At 37.6% G+C, this 22,164-nt stretch overlaps 1 protein-coding gene across 3 annotated transcripts in view; it reads right to left on the bottom strand.

Moving 5' to 3' along the window:
- LOC121407389 (5-oxoprolinase-like) overlaps positions 1-21,915 on the bottom strand; it is a 48,435-nt gene extending 26,520 nt beyond the window's left edge. For 2 of the 3 annotated variants that reach the window (XM_041598443.1, XM_041598445.1), the window contains exons 1-12: positions 21,831-21,908; positions 15,729-15,973; positions 13,450-13,641; positions 12,301-12,432; positions 11,175-11,281; positions 9,907-10,022; positions 8,783-8,915; positions 7,874-7,986; positions 6,309-6,397; positions 5,321-5,438; positions 4,479-4,621; positions 83-211 (exon numbers count right to left, since the gene is read on the bottom strand). In XM_041598443.1, the coding sequence (XP_041454377.1) occupies positions 83-211; positions 4,479-4,621; positions 5,321-5,438; positions 6,309-6,397; positions 7,874-7,986; positions 8,783-8,915; positions 9,907-10,022; positions 11,175-11,281; positions 12,301-12,432; positions 13,450-13,641; positions 15,729-15,911 (1,455 nt within the window). In that variant the 5' untranslated portion in view covers positions 15,912-15,973; positions 21,831-21,908. Of the gene's footprint in view, positions 1-82; positions 212-4,478; positions 4,622-5,320; positions 5,439-6,308; positions 6,398-7,873; positions 7,987-8,782; positions 8,916-9,906; positions 10,023-11,174; positions 11,282-12,300; positions 12,433-13,449; positions 13,642-15,728; positions 15,981-21,830 lie in introns of all 3 variants that reach the window. The other variant, XM_041598444.1, reaches the window with a different exon arrangement.
- Positions 21,916-22,164: the final 249 nt, after the last annotated feature.

Genomic DNA, 22,164 nt, shown 5'->3' with positions numbered 1-22,164 from the left:
CATTGTTTTCTGTGACTCCCTAGATTTAAGCATTATAAACAGAAAACTACTGCACAGTGAATTATATCGAACAGAGCCTTACCTGAGTTAGGGCTCTGATTGGACGACACATGGCCTCGTTGGCTACACGTATGAAACCCATAGCGACCTCCTCAGGGGTCATGGGGTTAGTTCTGCTACTTCCTTCTTGGCCAGATAAAAACGCATTCACCTGAAAATAACAAAATGTGCTTGAAGATTAGGGGAAAGATTAAATACAAATCATAAATAGACTGTCACATCTAAAATTCAAGCCAGCATATGAGAACATTTGTAAGGTAAGCTATTTCATCATATCATCCAATTTCTCAATATCAAGAATTCACTTCTTGATATCAAGAATTGGCATTTGTTAACAACACAATAATATTTTCTTGCCATCAGGAATGTTATTCTTTTACAGCAAGAATTTGATTGCATGAGATCAACAATTATATCACTGATATTAAAAATTGTGATTAGATGTTGAAATGGCCTGTTGTACATGTGCCGGCATACGCTGGCTAAAACTTTCAGGTTTTTGATGTAGTTTGCTGTGCCAACCCTTCGCGAGAGTTAGAGGGGTCTGAATGCACAGCCTACAATTACTTGTGTACCGAAGGCCCTCTCAGTTTTATATAAGTTCATAAGTTCATTTATTACAGTCCATTTGTATGGAAATTTGCTTTCCACCAGCATTACAAACACATAAAACACAATATACATAGTATACAAGCTGTGAGTACATATACATAAGGACAGACAGCAAATGCAAAATAGACAACAAAAATATGATTCCACATTAGAGGTCGTGACATGTTGAGAGCGGATTCTCATTTTAACTGTGATCATTATTTGTTCTGATATAACAGGAATGTTTTATGTAATTTTCCTTGTACTATTCATTGTTATTATTATTATTATTTATTTATTTTTTTTTTATATTGTTATCCATTAGATGTAACGTACTTTGGTATAGTTGAAGCTATTTTAAGAAGATTATCTCCGAACAAGTTGATTAAACAGGTGAATAGAGTTTGGCAAGGATTGGCGGAATCGTGATCTATTGGTGCGTGGAACGTTAATACGGATACCAGATCGATTGAACGAGTATTGGGCATTGAGAGGATGACTTTGATCTTTCATGATTTTGTTTATTTTAGATAGTACTCTCTGTTCGAACAGACAATCCATGTTAGACAAATCAAGCCCAATCACTCTCTGTGCCACTCGTCTCACCCGATCTAGTCGAGACCTGTCTTTCATGGTACCGTTTCCATAGTAACAAATCAGATTATACGTTAATATGCTCTGTATGAGGGCCTGATAAAATAAGACAAGAATAGTTTTGTCAATGTGGATATTCTTCATCATTCTCAGAAAATAGATTCGTTGGTTTCCTTTTTTGCATAGAGTTTGAGTATTCTTTGTCCAGTCTAGAGTTTCGGTCACTATACTTCCCAAGTATTTATACTGTTTCACCTGTTCAATCTCCTTGTTGTGGAAAACTAAGGCGTCGTGTTTCCGAGCCTTCTTTCTGAAATCGAACACAATTTCCTTGGTTTTTGATATTAAGTAAAGGTGGTTAGAATCACACCACTCTGTGAAATTTTTCACACTTGCGACATAGTCATTTACATTTCTATCAGTGAGATATCCTGAGATAACCATATCATCTGCGTATTTTATTATGGTACAATTTTGATTAGTGCTGACACATTTACTAGTAAACAGGGAGAAAAGGGCTGGGGATAGAACACATCCCTGTGGGGCACCTGTACTGATTACCCTGGTACCAGATTCGATTTGCCCTATTTTAACTATCTGAGGTCTATCTAGCAAGAAGTTATGAACCCATCTAACAAGTTGAGGAGTAGCATTCATTTCTATAAGCTTGGTAGCAAGTAAATGTGGCTTCAGCGTATTAAAAGCGCTGGAGAAATCTACAAACAGTGCCCTTACGAAATTACCAGTGACATCTAAGTGTTTGTAAGTCCCATGAAGAAAACACAGTACTGCGTCATCTACACCTCTGTTTTTACGGTAAGCAAACTGCAGTGGGTCAAGATGGTTGCCAACCTGATTCATAAGTTTTTTCAAAACCAGTTTTTCCAAACACTTCATAGCATTACATGTTAGAGATACAGGTCTGAAATCTTTAAACTCAATACATCTATTACCTTTTGGAACAGGTATTATTGTTGAGGTTTTCCATAATGATGGTACAAACCCTGAATCTAAGGACCTGTTAAATAATATAGTGTAGACACATGCAAGTTGATCTTTACAAACTCGAAGCACTTTATTGCTTATGTTATCTGGGCCTACAGATTTATTAACTGCAAGTCGACCAAACATCATTCTAACATCATGCTCTGATACATTAATATCATAACCATCGTTAACATTAGTGTTTAAGTTGCTTGCAATTTCCTCATTCATATTCCTAAGGTTATCATTATCAAACCTACAGTAGTATTCGTTTAATTCTTCAACATACTGTTTTGACTGCACATTTAATGAGTTCTTCTTTTTACTGTATCCTGTCAGGTTTTGCATTGTTTTCCAAGCAGATCTAGTATCGTTATCTTGAAAGCTCCTCTCTATTTTATCCCGCTGATCTTTCTTACACTTAACTATCAATTGTTTGATCTTCTTCTGGAGCTCTCTCTTCAGAGTGTCATTATTTTGTGACACAGCTATTCTTTTACGTTTGACCAAATCCCTTAACTCTTTAGTGAACCAAGGTTTGCTATTAGGATAAGCTTTGATTTCTTTACATGGTATTGTGAGTTCCACACAAAAGTTAATATAATCTGTAATTACATCCACTTGCTCTTCTAATGTGTTGACACTGTCCAATAGTGATTCCCAATCCGTACAATCAAAACATGCGCGGAGAACTTCCATATTGTCTTCCGTTCAGGCGTAACGGGTCTTAGTAATGGGTTTTGTTGTCTTTAGCTTTTGCTTGTAGGATGGAATTAGGTGAATGTTCTTATGATCCGAACTTCCTAATTGGTAACAAACTTTGCTTACGTAGGCCTTTGGAATGTTCCCGTAGCATAGATCCAGGGTTGACTCATCTCTTGTTGTGACGTCGATGTATTGTTCGTAATTGGGTAAATCCTCGTTCATCCGGCATTGATTGAAGTCCCCCATAACGAAGATCGGTGAATCTGGAGAAGACGTTTCTATGGCATGAATGTGGTTGGCAAGAAGACCGCTTGCCGTTGCTAAGTCCGCCCTGGGGTGTATGTAACATACCGTGACGAAGATCTGAGGGAACTCCCGGGGTAGATAAAATGGACGCAACCCAACAGTAATGAACTCGATGTCAGGGGTACATTTGAATTCTTTTAATGTCCAGTTATTACACCATTTTCCGTTGATGTAGAGGCAAACACCCCCTCCTCTCGTTTTTCCCGACTCCATATTACGATCTCCTCTTACAACATCAAAATTTGGAATGTTTATTACATTATCAGTTATACTATCATTCAGCCATGTCTCTGTGAATCCCATTAAGCAAGCATCTCTATATTCATTCATATAACGAGTTAGGGTATGCAATTCGTCAATTTTGTTTGGTAGTGATCTGACATTTCCAAGTATGATTGTAGGCAGGGGTGGCTTTGAACCCCTTTTTCTTGCACGTACTTTCACTCCTCCCCTCTTACCTCTGGCCCTAGGCTTTATATCTCGAGGGAAGCTTTTGTAGCCGGTAGGCTTATTCGTCGGTACATAGTGCTGTAGGTTCAGTAATTCGAAACTCGTGTAGACAAGGTTGTCAGAACGTCGTTCAGTACCCGTCGCAAAAGTCGTGGTATACACAGATCCAAGTATGAGAAACGTTAGCAACATAGTTGCCACGACATTTCCTGAGTGTGGTAACATATTGTAACGAAGATTTCGTAGATGTATAATGAGAAAAACACAAATAATTGTCCCAAAATCAACACAAATATTGCTGGTGGTGGTCGCCAGCAGAGCGGCCCCATTGTTTATATGCGCTAGTCTTGTGTGAAGACCCACTTGTTGATCAAAGTTTCGATCAGGGTTTGTGCCTGCAGACTAGGATTGACAGCCCCTTAATCCATTCCCTACTGGAACCGATTGATCTCTGTACAAAGGCTATGGGCATCATAGAATTCAGTAGTCAACAAGTTAACAATCAATAGAGGTACGCAACTTCTGATAGGTCTGGATTGATAATTCTTCACTCTTTATGGCAATGATTATTTCCCTTCTTTACCTTAATACATTTAGTTTAATAAATATGAATGTGACATTTGTAAAAATGAATGAGAATTCCAACATTTCATTAAGAAAAAAAGAGTTGGCCATCAAAACTGTATCTGATTTGCCGACCACCTGCTTCCGCACCAAATGAATATAAACCAATGAGACTTGGCTGTATTCTTAAAAAAACGATAATCAGAGGGAATAATCACAATTACCTGATCTGTCAGATCTACAAAGGCTTGCATGGAAGCATCCTTATCAAGAGGTTGATTTTCATCTTTACCAAAGATTTTGGGGAAATACTCGGGTAGAAGACGTCCCAGAACTAAGTTAGCATCTGTCACACACAGAGGTCCTCCTGTCAACAAACACACAAAATACATGAGACATAAAATCAAGAATTGTTTATTTTTTTCAATGAGGGAATAAGTACATTATCTAACCTTAAAAAAGTTTAAAAAGTGTTTTCATAATTTCAAAGTTTCAACCAAAAAAAGAGTGGAGGGGGCGGGAGGGACCCTAAGTTTTTTTGCGTTGAATCGGTTTTGTGAAAAGTTTGCGCCACAAAGTTTTGTGACTTTCATCTTTAAAGTCTTGCACAATTTTATTAACCAAATATTTGACACCAAGCTAAGGTTAAGGTTGTTCCAAATTCACTCACCATCATCTACATGTAAGTGGAGGTCAGATCCGAAGTTGATCAAAAGCATGATTTCATGGACAAATCCAATCCAAATTCTCTATCTAGTCAAAATTCATCATTATCTTCCCTTTCACTGATTAAAATCAACTTACTACCATATCATTTACGATCAGAAAAGTGTCATCAACGATATTCATCCAGTCTGCATATACAAAAATATCAGCAGTTCAAAGCCTTCATTTATAGATTTTACATTCAAGGAATTCCTTCTTCTCGGCCACCCATATAATTTACCTGGGTGGAGAATGCCATGGTCGGACTTGAACCCCAAACCCCATGGTTCATATTACATCCATAAATTCCATTGATCCACAATAACCTGGTAAAACTCTCCTATTGGTTTGAACCAATTACCTTTTCTGTAGCATGTTGGACCAGGGTGTGCCCCTGCTGACTCAGGTCCGACTACAAACATCCCAGAGCGGAAGAACAACCGTGAGCCACCTCCAGCAGCAACAGTATTGATATCAAGCTGAAAAGTGAAAGTGGAGAATGGGTAAACATTTTCTAAAGGTTCAACTGATACCCTATTCTCACAACATTTTCTTAACCCTGTACTATAATTTTCCATTTCTTCATATTGCAATAATAATGTCACCAAGTACAAACAAGCGGAATGCCTCTGGCGGTCTCACCTGCATCACGCGATTCAATATAGCAGCAGTGCTGACTTTGAAAACTACTATAACTTGCAAAAGATGTTCAGTGATACTTGATTACTATCATGTCCAAGTTTGATGAATAAGATCCATAAACTTTCAAAGTTATGATGGTAATTCAACAGATACCCCCAAATCGGCCAAAGTTCATTGACCCTAAATGACCTTTGACCTTGGTCATGTGATGTGAAACTCAAGCAGGATGTTCAGTGATACCTGATTAACCTTATGTCCAAGTTTCATGAACTAAGTCTATATATTTTTTAAGTTATGATGACATTTCAAAAACTTAACATTAGCTTAAGATTTTGATATTGATGCCCCCAACATGGTCTAAGTTCATTGACCCTAAATGACCTTAACCTTGGTCATGTGACATGAAAGTCAGGGAAGATGTTCAGTAATACTTGATTAATCTTAGCCAAGTTTCATGAACTAGGTCCAAATACTTTTTAAGTTATGCTGTAATTTCAAAAACTTAACCTTCGGTTAAGATTTGGTGTTGACGTTGCTGCCGTCGGAAAAGCGTCTAACTCTGCTATGCAAGTAAGACAAAATAGGTACATTTCCTCTCAAAAGCAATTTAGTTTCCCTACAAGAATGAAATTACAGGTTAATTTGGGGGCAAAATTGCTCAAGGCCTTTTGTAATTTTTTCTTCCATCCCTCAGCTACGACACATACCTGGGGTGCTTGAATTGTCACACCTGCTGTTGTCGTCTCAAACACATGCTCATACTCTCCGGCATACCTGCTAACGTCTGTTGATGTACCTGAGACGAAGACAAATGTTTCTTTCCTGTCATTAACAGTGTTTTGCAGAACAAATAGTCCGAATATTAGGATTTGTGATAGGGTTTTTGGTTCAGAATGAAGCAAAAATGAGGATTAGGTTTGAAGTTTGGATACAAGTTCAGCTGAATGAAATTAGGTAGAAGCAATTGCTGCAGGAGCAATAGCGATTGACATGGTACTAGTCTGACATGTTGGGCACAAATCTTATGTTGAACAAAGCCAGACAAAATATCTGTTAGAAATCTATAATAAATTCCCGATAGTGTATGTATACATGTAATACATATCTCTTGAAACCGTTTGTCACTTTGACTACCAATGTAGCCTATGCCTTTAATCATAAATCCAAGGCTGTATTAACCTGAAAAAGTTGAGGGTATTTACTACCAGCTGAAATAAAACATAAAAACATTGCAGACCAACTGAATTCTAAAAAAATCAATTTCCTCAATCAATTACAGCTATTTTATGATTTACTAACACTTTACTCTAATGCTCAAAAGGCTGAAATCTAATCAGGTTCTTAAGAACTTTTCCTTTCAACTATTGACTATAACCAATTAGTCTATAGCTAGACAGTAGACTATGATTCATGATCAACTAAAATCAATTGTAAAAAGGCTGAATTGATTACATCCCAATTGGTGATTGATTTTAGGCCTTAGCCTTACAGCATGGGGAAGATTTACTAACAATTTTCAAAAGACTGGAGACCAATCAAAGTTCTCATAAAATAAATTTCCTTTCAAATTTTGATTATAACCGTAAGCCAAACAGAAGGGTGGTATTTTTTAAAGTTAAAATTAATCCTCAAAGATTGTTGACCAATTAAACCATAGGGTAAAATAATTCCCACTCAATTACAGTTTGATTATAGCTCTAACTTTCATCACCCTACAGCGCATTCCCCCCCAAAAAAAAAATGTCCCTCTGACATTTCCCCTAATAAATTCTAAAATGTGGAAGCATATATAATGAAATGTACAGGGGTAGAAAGCTCATTTCATGTTCTAACTTCTATGAAAATGTCATTGGTCTCGTTTCAGTGGTTTTGAATACATATGCTGTTACATAACAGCGGTGCATTTCAGTCCATTCCAAGTTCGCAGCACTGCTGTATTTTTGCATTTCCCTAGTCAGATTGGGGAAATCCCTCATCAGATTCTGAATGATCAAAGTGGGTTGTTATACTTAGACAGTGCAGAACGCACATCAGCGGTAGCAGTGCTGCAAGTATGGAAACTTGGAATGGGCTGAAAAGCATCACTCTTAGATAATAGACTGTGTATTCAAAACCGCTGAAGTGAGACCGATGAAATTTTTATACAAGTTGGGATATTAGATGAGCTTTCTAATTCCACACATTTAATTGAGAATGATTTTTTATTTCTGAATTAATTAAGCCGTATATCAGAGGGACATTTTTTGGGAACGCGCTGTACACTGGCACTTACCTCCCATATCAAAACCAATAACAGGTAGACTTGACACCCTGTTGTAGGTTGTAAGAGCATAGCCTACTACTCCACCAGCAGGACCTGAGAGAATGGCTCGCGATCCATTGAACCTGACAAAAAAAACCCTGGTGAGGTGAATGGCTACCCAGTAGGAAGAAATTCTTTGAATGCTTAAGTGCCCGATCAAGGAATCTGGGGTAACAATAACACACTCGTGTTAAGCATGGCCCACTGGGAGAACAGCTTTTGGAACTGAAGTGGCTACCCTGGGTAAAATATGACATTATTACCAGAATAAATTAATTTTTTTAACCGACCTTTGCAATGCAATCTTTCTTTCACACTGTACACATATTTGAGACCTCCCATCATTATAAGGTACAATGCAGATGCGGCTCAGGAGCTTTAACATATTTTACACATATACCGTGCATAAATCCTTAATAGTGATTGGTTCGAATAGCATCATGTGACTTGACATATTCTAGACATGTTTTGCTATTCTATGGCGTCAATCAAGGAATAGTGCACTTTTCCTTCATTGACATAAGCTTTACCCTTGTGATCTAGGCTAGACTCCTTTTCATATCAAGTTGTCATATCAATATGGGCGCATACAGATCGACATGTCGGAAAAATTAAAAACCCTTTGTATGTCAACATAAATGTTAAGGCCAGTCAATAACAGCATTATCCATAACATAAATTAACATCCATAGAAAAATCTGATATTATCTGCATTCTGTACCTTGTCTTTGTTCATTCATGCATGAGTGTAAACTTGGGGGTCAAAAGATGGTCGAGTTGTGATTTTGATGAATTGGATTGTGACACTTTCTGTTACAAAATGACACTGCTGTATGTGCAGTGTTTGGTTAGTGAGGAATGTTGACCTGTTTCGCTTACTTGTCCATTGGTGTGAGGCCTCCATCTGATTGCATAAAGAGAACCTGTGTGTCCTTGAGATTGTCTTTGAACCCTGCAGAGAAGCTGTTCAGGTATGACTTGATGCAAGGGGTAAGGTAGGCATCAGCACATGCTACAGAAAGACATACAAAAATAGAATATTATGAGCACTCGTTTCATAAATGGTAGGCTGTAAGTTCCAACCCAATCCAAAATAGCTTTGAGGTTGTCTTTGAACCCAGCCCAGAAGCTGTTCAGGTATGACTTGATGCAAGGGGTAAGGTAGGCATCAGCACATGCTACAGAAAGACATACAAAAAAAGAATATTATGAGCACTCGTTTCATAAATGGTAGGCTGTAAGTTCCAACCCAATCCAAAATAGCTTTGAGGTTGTCTTTGAACCAAGCCCACAAGCTGTTCAGGTATGACTTGATGCAAGGGGTGAGGTAGGAATCAACACATGCTATAAAAGACATATCAAAATAGAGTATTACGAGCACTTGTCTCATGAATGGTAGGCTGTAAGTTCGAACCCAATCCAAAATAGCTTTGAGGTTATCTTTGAACCCAGCAAAGAAGCTGTTCAGGTATAACTTGAAGCAAGGGGCAACATCAGCACATGCTACAAAAAAGACCACACAAAAATAGAATATGTGGGCATGTTGTTTAGTGGTTGAGGGCAGGTCTCAATTTTTAATCTAGTTTAATTCAATTTAATTTTTATTTTATTTCATTGCATGGTGTAACATGGTACAATTCAAAGCAGCTCTGTGAATTCAGATCTTTGAGGTTGTGTTTGAACTCAGCAGAAAAGCTGTTCAGGTACGACATGATGTAATGGATGAGATAGGAATCAGCAAGTGCTATTAACAAATAAATTGTAGCTAAGAGGTTGAAAGCTCATCTCATGAATGAGAGGCTTGAGGCTCAAACCCAATCTAAGTTGATTGCTAATCTATAGGCACAATCACAGATATGCATTGAGAAAGCTGTGTTGTTGGTCAATGTTACTCTCCCATACTGCACACATATTAGGAGATTAGGAGATTTTTTTTTAATCTGCTGATACCATACACACATTTCTGAGAGAAAGATACATTCTGAAAACAATATAGACCTCACCTGTAAATCCTCTTGGGACAATACGGACCATGGGCATGATAGAACCAGACAAGGAGACATGAGTAAAACCCATTGATAGAGCAAGCTCTCCTATCTCTCTCTCATGATCTTCAAACCTTGTGAAATAAACAGATGGAAAACCTTTCAGAAGTAATAACAATTGTGAGTGATACATTCATTCATTCATTCATCTTTCCAACTGCCTGTCTATCCATCCATCCATTCATTCATTCATTTTGTATTGACTAAACAAGTTAACCCTGTCAATCATTACTCTGTTATATTCAGGGACCTCGCATAAATAATGCAATAAATAATAAATAGCAATACATGAAATGTACATCTACAATATTTTTTATCATTTATGTGCCACAAAATTTTCAAACTATGTACATGTTTTATAGCTAATTGAAGGTTTGACCAGAAATAAGCAACAAAGTGTGCCTGCTGGGGCCCATTGCAGAAAGAGTAATGTTTAAACGCAAGCCAAAATTTCAATCCCAAGTCCAATATGCACATTGTTGATTGGTTGAAAATCAAGTTGCGCATGAATTTCAGAGTTGTGATTGACTGCAACTCTTTCTGCAACGGGCCCCTAGTCTTTCAACATCAGTGACACCAAGCTGTGTCTTTTATTAATGTAAACACAGACTTTAATCACAAATGATCATGGTCAATAACAAAGAGACCAGAGTTCATCACAGATTGCTGTGCTGGTTTTCTGCTGATAAAGCATTTGTGCAAGCAAAATATCAAATACGTAGGAACTCAAATCACACTTTCGTTCCAGTCCTACATGTACATGTCTACATGCAGCATATCAATCTTCACAATAATACCTCATCTGAAGGACATGTGAGGTCACCTTTGAACACAGGAAAAAATTATTTGAGGATAATGAATTTTGTTTTATGTGCTCACAGACAATATCCCTGTAACACAAAAGATACAATCAATTATATACATAAACTTGACTGCAAGTCTATGGCAACCATGCCCAAATTGTTACAATCAATTATAAAGATCAATCGTATCTGTTTACATTACTTGCCCCTTGTGTCACATTTATCTAGTATTTCTTTATAAACTTAGTCAACTGCAACAATGTGTACAAGAGCAAACGATACCACGTTCAACCTAGGTCTGTACATTCCTTTTATCATTGTGATCACATGCCCGGGGTCAAGTTCATATAGATAGTAATTCTCACAGATCTTTATGACTGCACTATAACAGAAAGGAAATTGTGTATTTATCTTTCTACTTACATGTAGGAGTGCATGAGCACTACAGCCAAGCTTTTGATACCCTTGTCCAAAACTCGCTGTAAATCTGCCTTGAGAGTATCCTTGTCGATTGGATCCCATTCTATTAGCTAATTAAGAATTGCAATGGAAAAATTAAGCTCAACAAAAAATATCACAAAAACAATGGTTTATCATTCTGTTAAAAACTTCACTGTGTGTTCCATATACAAGTGTACCATTTTACTAAGCTCAATTTTTTTTTCTTAAGATGGAAAACTATTCTCTTGCTGAACATTGTCAATTTATTCTTATTCCATTTTTAATGAGTATATGCTGATTGCCTTATTATAACATTTCTTAATTTAAAATAGATAGATATTAAATTGTAGCCTGTATTATTTGGAAGACCGGTTGGCAGTCATTAAAAATAAAGATTCCGCTTATACCAACAAAAACTTTTATATTACCACTGTTTGTGTCAACAATTCACTTTGTTATTTTTTGATGTGTCACAATGTACACTGTTGCCAATTTGACAATAGAGCTGCTATTTCTAAGGATATTTTTCATTTCAATTCAGTTTTATTCCACCATTACCCTAATAAATACAAGCAAAGGTATTTATATGGGAGTTCAAAAAAGGTGCTAAATTTTTATTTGTCCTCTTCGTAGAAAAGGAAAGCGAAGTATATATCTGAGACCACACTCATAAAATCTGTTAAAGTCTAGTTAATGCCCATATCAAGTACTGTGGCCTATGTAATCAGATGATTTCTATACTTAATATTCAATTATGAATATGAGTCTATTGTTTAAAATTTCCATCAAAAGTTTGAATCATCAACATTACTAATAATAAAAATATCCACTATCATTTAGCGCTTTGTACATCAGACATATGTCTCCACTCCCTTGGGAACATTCCAACAAGAGTGTTAAAATTCAATTGCTCGGCATACTAAAAAGGCTTTCGCACCCTACTGGATATTCATTTAGCACCCAAGTGGAGAGTGGCAAAGTGTAAATAAACATCTTGCCAAAGGACGCTAGGCTGCAGTGGGATTCAAACACACGACTCTCTGATTACAAGGTGAGAGGCAGAAAGGTAAAAAGCAAGAAAATGGTGAGAAAACAATCAATATGTTACCTTTTCAGAGGTGCTGCTAGTGAAAGTTTGTGCAAATTCTTGATGAGGTAATCCACATTTATCTTGTTGGATGACCATCCTCTCCTTCACTTCAATTACTTCCTCATAGAGCACCTCAGGGCATACTATCTCCTGTAAACGCATGAAAAGTTATGATACACTCAGAGGGTGCTACATAAGCACTTGCCTGATTGCCCAGGGCAAGTAAAAGTTAGAGTTGGGCAAGTGTGTTGAAGTAAAGACCAAAACTACTTGCCCAAATTGGGCAAGCAAATTCTCACAGTAGAATGACCAAAATAGATATATTTTGACCCTAATTTTGGTCATGGCAGGAAAGATAAAATCACTTTGGAAAAAAAATGCAACAACAAAGTAGATCAGTTCATGTCAAAAGAGAGAAAAAAGGTCAATGGCTTACAAAGCCGCAAAACTTTCTTTTGAAGAGGTAAATTTTTTTTTTTTTCAATGATTTTTTTTTTTCAGCCAAGTGAAATAGTTTTGTTGGCAATTATATTCCAACTTTTCAAAAATTACTTGCCCGATTGGACAAGTGCTTCTAAAAAGTTACGTAGCACCCTGGTCACTCAGAACAGGGAGGTCTTTCACAAAGATTTAAAAGTGACTCAAAGTCATGCTTAGTGCCGATGCACACATGATACTTCATGCTCAATCTCATTGATTAATACACAGTTGATATCTTTTCAATAGCATGCTATCTAATGTTTTGAATTGCTACTTCAGAGAAGATTTAATTCATTCATGAAAATGGATCTCATACTGTTCAAAACACAGAGCCCAATTTCCAGGCATGAATGCTCCATAAGTAGAAGGCAATAATATTCCATGTAAAAGTGGGAACCACATAACTCAAGATGATAGCATATTATCACTTTTTTTTAACACTGACTTTATATTAACACTTCATCAAAATGGGCCATGAATATGAACTGATCAAGACCTACAAGTAACTATGTCATTCTCAGCTAAAGCTTGATGAACAATCTGCTCCAGCAGACTCCTTGAACTATCCTGAAGAGACGATAGAATTGCAAATGACTGATAAAGATAGAATATGACTTTAATATGGCTGGGAAGTAAGCCAACCAAATCTTTGACTTATCAGAAAGATAACGAGCAAATTTTACCTACCAGATCAAATATCTTTGGACGGGCTTGGTTACCTATGTGGAGCAGATCTCGGAACCCTTTGGTGATGACTAGCGCCATTCTCTCCCCCTTGCGCTCCAACAGGGCATTGGTAGCAACTGTTGTTCCCATCCTGATCCAATCGATGATAGACGTATCTAAGGGCTGACCTTGAGGCATGGAGATTCCAGTTTCCTGGGGAGAGAATCAGAAAGTGTACTTAACAACTGAAATATGACAAGACCAGGAGACTGAAACTTAGGGTCCAGATAATTGTAGTTGCCATAGCATATTCTTCTTAAAACAAAATATATACTTTCCACACAGCTGAAACAAGGACAGCACCATGGGGGAAGGGGGGGGGGGAATGACACTTCCCCATGATATTTCAGTAGTGAGAAAAAGGGGACGATAGGAGATATGGAAATATAATTAGGTGAAAGAAGGAACTTGACAGAAAGGAGAAATACTTGTGGTGAAGTAACTTTCTCACTTCCCTGGCCTGACAGCTGTCCAAGGATAAGCACGATTGGCCAAAAAAAATTTCCATTGATTTAATACTTTTCCCCAAACAGGTCTCTTTTATTACAGTCATTTCCAAACTCCAGTTCCTGTTTTACATTTCAGGGGTAGGAAAAATATAATCTACTCCCAGTGAAAGCTGCCACTCAAATAAATTTGAGCAACAAGAGGAATATATAAACTTAAACATGGCAGTGGATGGGGATTTCATTTGAGCCTACTAAATTGTCATGTCATGTCATTTTTTCCCCTGCATTTGTGTCCTCTTGCTACCTCCTTAATAACCCTATCTAGGCTGGGGGGGGGGGGGCCTAGGAGGCCCCCCCTCAACGAGTCGCGCGATATTTTCGCCGGGCAAAATTTTTTGACCGCGCTGCTTGCTGAATTTTTACTTTCGATTCTTGCGCAACTTTTGAGACCAACTTTGCATCATCCGGGTATGTGGTTCCGAAATTACGCAACGTTATGTAAATGCATGTGGGACCAAAAATTGCTCAAAAACGTGATTTTGTGTACAAAGTCAATGTAAATTGTGTTTTCAACCCAAAACCATAAATGTATGGTTATTTTTAGTTTTGCTGGCCTAAATGTATGTATTTTATGTTGTTTATGATCTTTCATTCAAGACTTCAAATATATATGACATTGCATTTTGAAATAAAAAAAGAATAAATTAAATGATTTCAATGTTGGATGCAAGTTGCTAATGTGGGTCAATAAGATTGGATTTATAAAGGTACATGTAACATTTAAATCTCATGGAATTGGCAAGGCATAATCACCTCTTTTTTATTAAAAAGTCACCAAGATAAGATATTAGAAAATAAAGTGCATCACTTGAAACAGGTAATTATAAGCCAATTCTATAAGATATTCATTATCTCATTCAATCTCATACACCATTCACCTGAGCCAGCATATATGCAGCATTCTTGAAGCAGCTGTGTACACTTAAAGCCCCTTTCACCATTGGTGATGCGGCTGCATGCAACCGTTGCGATTCTATGCAACATATATTGTGATCAAATGATCATGAACGATCGCACATTTTGTCAAGCAATTGCGAAAGCCCCTCTATTGAGTCAATACCAAAACTAAACTTTTGCCTTATTAGTTGTTCTGAATAAAAGAGAAAAACCAAACAAAATTGGCTGTAAAAATAAAAGGCTACAACTGATATTTTATAATTTTCCACAATCTGCAAATGCACTGATATGCAATTGAAAGAGTCAACATTGTGCTTTGGTGGTTCAATGGAAGAATGGATCCGAGCGATGTGGTTGTGCTCTGACACAATACCCAAAGTTGAGTTAAAATGTGCCAACATGAACTCTTGCTTTTCCATTACAATGCTATTTTTGTTGTGCTTCTGTTTATATTAGTGACCATATCATGTCTGTTTGTGTTCTTTTGCATATCTTACCAATGGAAATAAAAGTAACTGTTTACAGAGACCTAATAAACTACCTTGAATTTGAACCCCTGGGTCCCTTATCAAAGTTACAGAGAGTTGTGAAAAATCTGATCAACCACAATTTTATGGAAATCCATCAATGTCATAATTTTTCAAACAGGATATTTTCACAATGCCCTCTAAAAAAAGAAGAGTGCACCGAATTGTCAAGACAACACTGCATGTATGAATATACATCATACACATTTCGAACACATGTTGCTGGCTTTCCATAGTTGTAGGTGATCACATCAATCACACCTCTTTGTTAGACCAGGGACGTGAGAGGGGGATTCATCACACACACCTGTTCAAGGATCCTCCTGATGCCTTCCATTGGAGCATCAGAGTAGTTGGCAGGATCAACAGACAGCAGCTTCATCACAATTTCCTTCCCGGTCGGGCACTTGCAGTAGATATCAGTGAAGGTGCCACCCCTGTCGATGGCAAACTGGAAGCCATTACCACTGCTGCTCTCAGGTATTGCCATGGTGATTTTTATCAGGAAAACTAGGTCTCGGTCTGTTCAAACAAGTGTGGTCGTCAGTCAGATTGTAGTCTGTATGTAAAAAAATAAAAACACTACATAATCTACCGAGACAAGAGGCTATATATTATGTTTCTGAGAAAAGGAACTTCAGACAGATGAAATTTTACAAATGCTGGCTTTAGTTCATTGCAACAGTATAGTAAGCATTGTAAGAGATTAGGCCTATGTGTAGGCCTTTTTCCAAGTTTCAGGAAATTGGCCCTATTTAATTTTTATATGGATGATCCGGGCTGAAAATGTTCATATCTTAAAACAGAGTAGAATTCACTAAGCAAATGCCAAAAATATCATAAAAAGTGGAAAAAAATAATACTTTATTGAAGTTTAACATTTAGCAATATTTTGTGAAAACAGTCATCATGAATATTTATTAGGTGGGCTGATGATGTCACATCCCCAGTTCCCCACTTTCCATTTTCTTATGTTATTACATAAAATCATAATTGTTTCATTATTTCATACTTGTGTGAATAATATGTCTCCCTTATAATGAAATAAATTGCAGCAATAAATATCTATTGTACAACGCCGACTTAACTTGTTGAACGCAAGCAAATGGGAGGCTGAATGTCACACATTCGTGACGTTGCACACAAGTCGTACCATCCAAAATGGACCGTCCAAAATATACCGTTGCACGGCTTTAGGAGGTGACGTCACAATGCGATTTCATTGAATAAGGTGGCAATGCGCGTACTCAGGCTAAACGCGCAATGCTGTCCAAGGTCAATCATGTGCGCTTGTGGGGCGGTTTGTGGGATTTTGCTTTTCGCTTTCAATATTTTTGCTCCCTTTTCATAGATTACTGCAGGGAAAAACTTTTTTTTCATATTTTCGCTAGATTCCGAGGCGTTGTGCAACACAAATAGCGAATATTCTTATTCGTGCAATGGTGCGAGATTTCGCATTTGGTGAAAGAAAGAAACGCTCTATTCAACTCGGCTAACGCCGAATAGAGCATCTTTCTTTCACCTCAAGCGAAATCTCGCACCATCGCACTCATGCCTATTCATTATTTGTATAATGCACTAAATCAGTTGTCTATCCAATTTTTCTAGTTCTTAGAGGAAACAAGTGGAATGCCTCTGGCCGTCTCACCTGCATCACGCGGTTCAATATAGCAGCAGTGCTGACTTTGAATACTATTCTAACTCGCACAAGATGTTCAGTGATACATGGTTACTCTTATGTCCACCTTTTATGAACTAGACCAATAAACTTACAGAGATATGATGGTTATTCAACAAAAAAAACCAACATGGACAAAGTTCATTGACCTTACATGACCTTTGACCTTGATCATGTGACCTGAAACTCGAACAGGATGTTCAGTGATACTTGATTACTCCTATGTACAAGTTTCATGAATCAGATCCATAAACTTTTAAAGTTATGATGGTAATTCAACAGATACACCCAATTCGGCCAAAGTTCATTGACCTTTGACCTTGGTCATGTGACCTGAAACGCGCACAGGATGTTCAGTGATACTTGATTACTCTAATGTCCAAATTTAATGAACTAGACCAATAAACTTTCAAAGTTATGATGGTAATTCAACAGATACCCCCGATTCGGCCAAAGTTCATTGACCCTAAATGACCTTTGACCTTCATCATGAGACCTGAAACTTGCACAAAATTTTCAGTGATGCTTGATTACTATTATGTCCAAGTTTCATGAATCAGATCCATAAACTTTCAAAGTTATGATGGGAATTCAACAGATATCCCCAATTCGGCCAACAAAGTTCATTGCTCCTAAATGACCTTTGACCTTGGTCATGTGACGTGAAACTCATGCAGGATGTTCAGTGATACTTGATTAACCTTATGTCCAAGTTTCATGAACTAGGTCCATATATTTTCTAAGTTATGATGACATTTCAAAAACTTAACCTCAGGTTAAGATTTCGATGTTGATTCCTCCAACATGGTCTAAGTTCATTGACCCTAAATGACCTTTGACCTTGGTCATGTGACATGAATCTCTAATTGGATGTTCAGTAATACTTGATTAAACTTATGGCCAAGTTTTATTAACTAGGTCCATATGCTTTTTAAGTTATGACGTCATTTCAAAAACTTAACCTCAGGTTAAGATTTGATGTTGACGCCGCCGCCGCCGCCGTCGGAAAAGCGACGCCTATAGTCTAACTTTGCTTCGCAGGTGAGACAAAAATTTAAATCAACCTAATTTCATATACATGTAATAAAATACAAAAGAACAAGTGGGGATGTGACATCATCAGCCCACCTAATGAATATTCATGACTGTTTTCACAAAATATTGCTAAACTTTAAAATTCAATAACGATTTTGATGAAATTTTTGGCATTCTACTCTATTTATTAAGCCTATAAATACTTTCAGCCTTGACCATCCCTTTGACAACAACATTTAAAACCAGCACTCGCCCTAACACAAACTGCCGGAAATATGTCATATTTTCCGAGGACAATCCATACACCAGCATGATTTCAAGTACGGTCTTGTGGCTATTGTTGGTGTTGTCACAACACCAACATCAGTCAGGGGCCTGTATTTTAACAAAAAGCTTAGCAATGATAGTATAACATTTTTCTACGATCGATTACATGGACTATAATGTACAATCGAACGTGAAAACAATTAATAGCTAACCTTTATGTTACAGGACACCATACCACTCTCTCATTGCAACCATCCTGCCTGTGGGAAATCTACAGGTAGGAATATGGTATGCCAATGCTCTACAGACCACACACTTCAAAAAAATTATTAAAGTTGAATTAAGAAGATGATGCCAAATATTGAGATATTTACATTAATAGCAACCTTACAACCCCCAAACACTAAGAGGTGATTCGACCCCCCATTTTCTTTTTCAAAATAGTGAATTTGAACGATTTATCCCTACTCATTTTCCTTAAGTTCCCTCCTGCAATGCCTACTGAGACGGGTGTTCTTTGACTGTGATGTCACCGGGGGGTATAGTAAACAAGGCAGCTCGTTTTGTGTACTACATGTATGCACATACGTCTTCATTTACCTTTGTGTCAAAACTTCATTTTATCGCTATTGATTTTGTATGTGAATGATATTGAAAGGAAGTAATAATTATTCAAAGACATATAGTCAATAATATGTCCCTACATTGTTAAAACTGTTCTTCTTTGTAGCGATTTTTAGACGATTTTAATGCCTTGTTTTCGTTCGGGACTGTGTCCGTGGTCAAACAAGTCATAATGGAATAAACTGCAGTTGAAGTTGTATCTGCGAGCCGGAGAACTTGCAAAGAGGAAATGATTAAAAGTATATTTATGGCCGTACTATTATTCCAAATATGTAAATTTCCTCAGAATGGTACCATAGACCCTAAAGGAATAATTTCAAGGCGAATAATATGAAATTTGATCGAGACCTTCTCACCAGTCGATAACGTAGCAGACGTGTTATCATGACATATTTATCCGCGTGTGACGCGGCTCTTGCAAAAAACACAGTTGGTTGCGGAATTGCTTTGTGCCGACCGGCCGCCCGCTCCGGTGCAGCTAGCTGTCGAGCTACCGGTACCGTATACCTTTCTTGCTGTCTTCAACTCACTTGCGAATTGCGTTTGTATGTGTGACGGTGACCTCTAGCGTAATTAAATATAGAAAACAACTAGGAAGGCCGAGAAGAATAGTACGTACGTTTGATTTAAGATTGTTCTGTGGAATGAGCTATGAGTGGAAATGATCCAGAGTATATAGTCAAAGACAAAAGGAAAGAAAAAAAGACGCCAGGGGATCACTGCATGGTCATGAACTGCGGGTCGACAGTAAACTACAGACCCCACTACAGTGCACTCAATGCCTGGCCATGTTGTGTGTATTGTATAGGCGTGCAGCACGCACAGAATTACTTTCCAGCTACTCACTTGATCGAACATCGTGATAAAATCAATGAGAAGTAGTGAAAATTTCATTCAATAACTTACTTTTTCCAATCTTACATCATGATTTAAGACTTCATGATAATTATTCATACTTTTTTTTATACAGGGAAATTAGCCTGAGGGAAAGTAAAGATTTGTACATGATTCCTCTTTGTTCGATTTGAGGTGCTTCGAAAAAAAATTAAAAATCATCTTTCTCTCTCTGCATAGCATTTCTGTATCACACCCCGGCACCTCTTATCCTAAATTCCCCCCAGTGCACGTCACACTCAGAGTGATTTTTCTGTACACTCGTCTCTCGGGCTCTGACAGGTGGCTAATTTCATAGACTTTCAAAGCAAAATATCGAGGTGGCAGAGGATTTTTGTGACATGCTATCTGTTTGAACAACTGATACTATATTGTGTGTGGAACCCATATTTATGGAAACTCACCCCCTTCTTAATTCAACTTTGAATATCATTTTTGTGACCAAAATTACTAATTTCCATACAGTTGCAATTAATTTTTCATTAGTAACTTGGGAATAATTTTTATATTCACCAGAGTGATCAAAAACTTGAATTTTTGGCATATTTTTGTGTACGCCCTCTATTAGTGGAAAGTAATGTCAAGAAAATTTTCATTTTTCAATCTCGATTTTTAAATTTTAATTAAGAAAAAATAATTCAAAGAATCAAATTTATTCAAGTCAGAGCCAAGTTATATGATGGAAAGCTGTAATGGAAACTAACAGTGTAAAAAAAATCCAGCATTTGTCCCAATGACAAAGAAAAAATAAGTCAAACACTGCCAAACTTATTTTGCCACACATGGAGATATAACAGAGAACATGGTTATATCATATCCTTGATCATTGAATGAGTGCCCCGTACAAGTGAAATCACCCATTCGAATACGCGAGCAGGAGTTGTGTGTGTGTGTATTTGAGTTTTGTCAGATGTACATCAATCAGATAAGATTACTTACGTCTGGGACCGACCTTTGACCTCACCATCCACAGAGCTACCAAGTCTCACGCATTATGCGTGAGACTCAAGCATTTTGGACTCTTGTTCATCCCCTCAAATCTCTGTCTCACGCAACTATCAGAGCCTACACCCATACATTGTACACAATGTCTGTGATCTCACTCAGATTCACAGAAAATCTCAGCATAGCTGGTCTTTGAACTTGGCATCTCTGCATTCGAAAGACATGACCAGGGCTCGAACCTCTGCTTCAATTTGTAACTTCCCCACATAGCTTGGATTACAGGCGCACACCCAGGGGTTGCATGAGCCTAATTACAGCAGGACGGCTTATTGATATTCATTAGACCCAACCCATTCATATTTTTTTAATTTGATATAGGCCTAGGCCTAGCTGATTGACAAAAGTGCATGATTATGATTTGAAAATTCAACACTGATTCTTCGGATGGTAACTAGTCTACTGAACTTCCTTCACCCAAATTGAGAAGATAAATAAGTGACTTGGAACCACTGTTTGACTGGCGGAAGAATTAGGGCTATTTTACTGTTTCATTTGACGAATTTGATGCATTCATATTCATAGTTTTAATGGCGATATATTTTCAAAATGAGCTGGCTACAGTACCCTTTCCTGGTCAGATATATCCTATCCAATGGTAGTAAACGTTCCACCCTCTAATTTCACATTTATTTTTTATAAATTTTTCAAAAATACCATTTTAACACACCAAAATATATGGGGAATGTTTTACGCGCGTGACACCCAGGCTAAGCTGCGCCCCGCCCCCGGCCCGGACCTGCGGCGTCCCGCTCCATTAAACTGGGTTGCCTAAAAACTGTTAGTGTTTTTAGAGCGGTATCTTATTCACAGCAATAATAAAACACAATAAATGAAAAAGGCAAAATCATCTGTAATTGAAAATATAAATCCGTGGCAAGTGTAAACAGACAAAAATGACGATCTCACCTCCGCTCAGGCTCAGCTCAAGTTGGTATGTTACTAGTGTCGGCTCCACTCCATCCACTTCACTACATACCGCATACGCTACGGTAGGGCCTACTACCGGCGCACGTCAATCAGGGTTTAAAGGGTATAAAAGTCGATGGCACTTTAATGGCTCCTTAATTACCTACCGTATCTAGACAGGAGTCTTCTAGAGCAAAAATCATTTAATGCTTACCCTCCACGAAGCCAGGGATTCTATTACATTTATCTAATAGTACCATAGGCGGATCCAGGGTGGGGGCGAGGCCCCTCCCCCTATTGGCGACGCAAAACAAGGGGGGTGGAAAAACAAGAA

This window comes from Lytechinus variegatus, chromosome 2 (assembly GCF_018143015.1).
Source record: "Lytechinus variegatus isolate NC3 chromosome 2, Lvar_3.0, whole genome shotgun sequence".
Classification (NCBI taxonomy): Eukaryota; Metazoa; Echinodermata; class Echinoidea; order Temnopleuroida; family Toxopneustidae; genus Lytechinus; species Lytechinus variegatus.
This window is presented reverse-complemented; position numbering and strand designations above follow the sequence as displayed.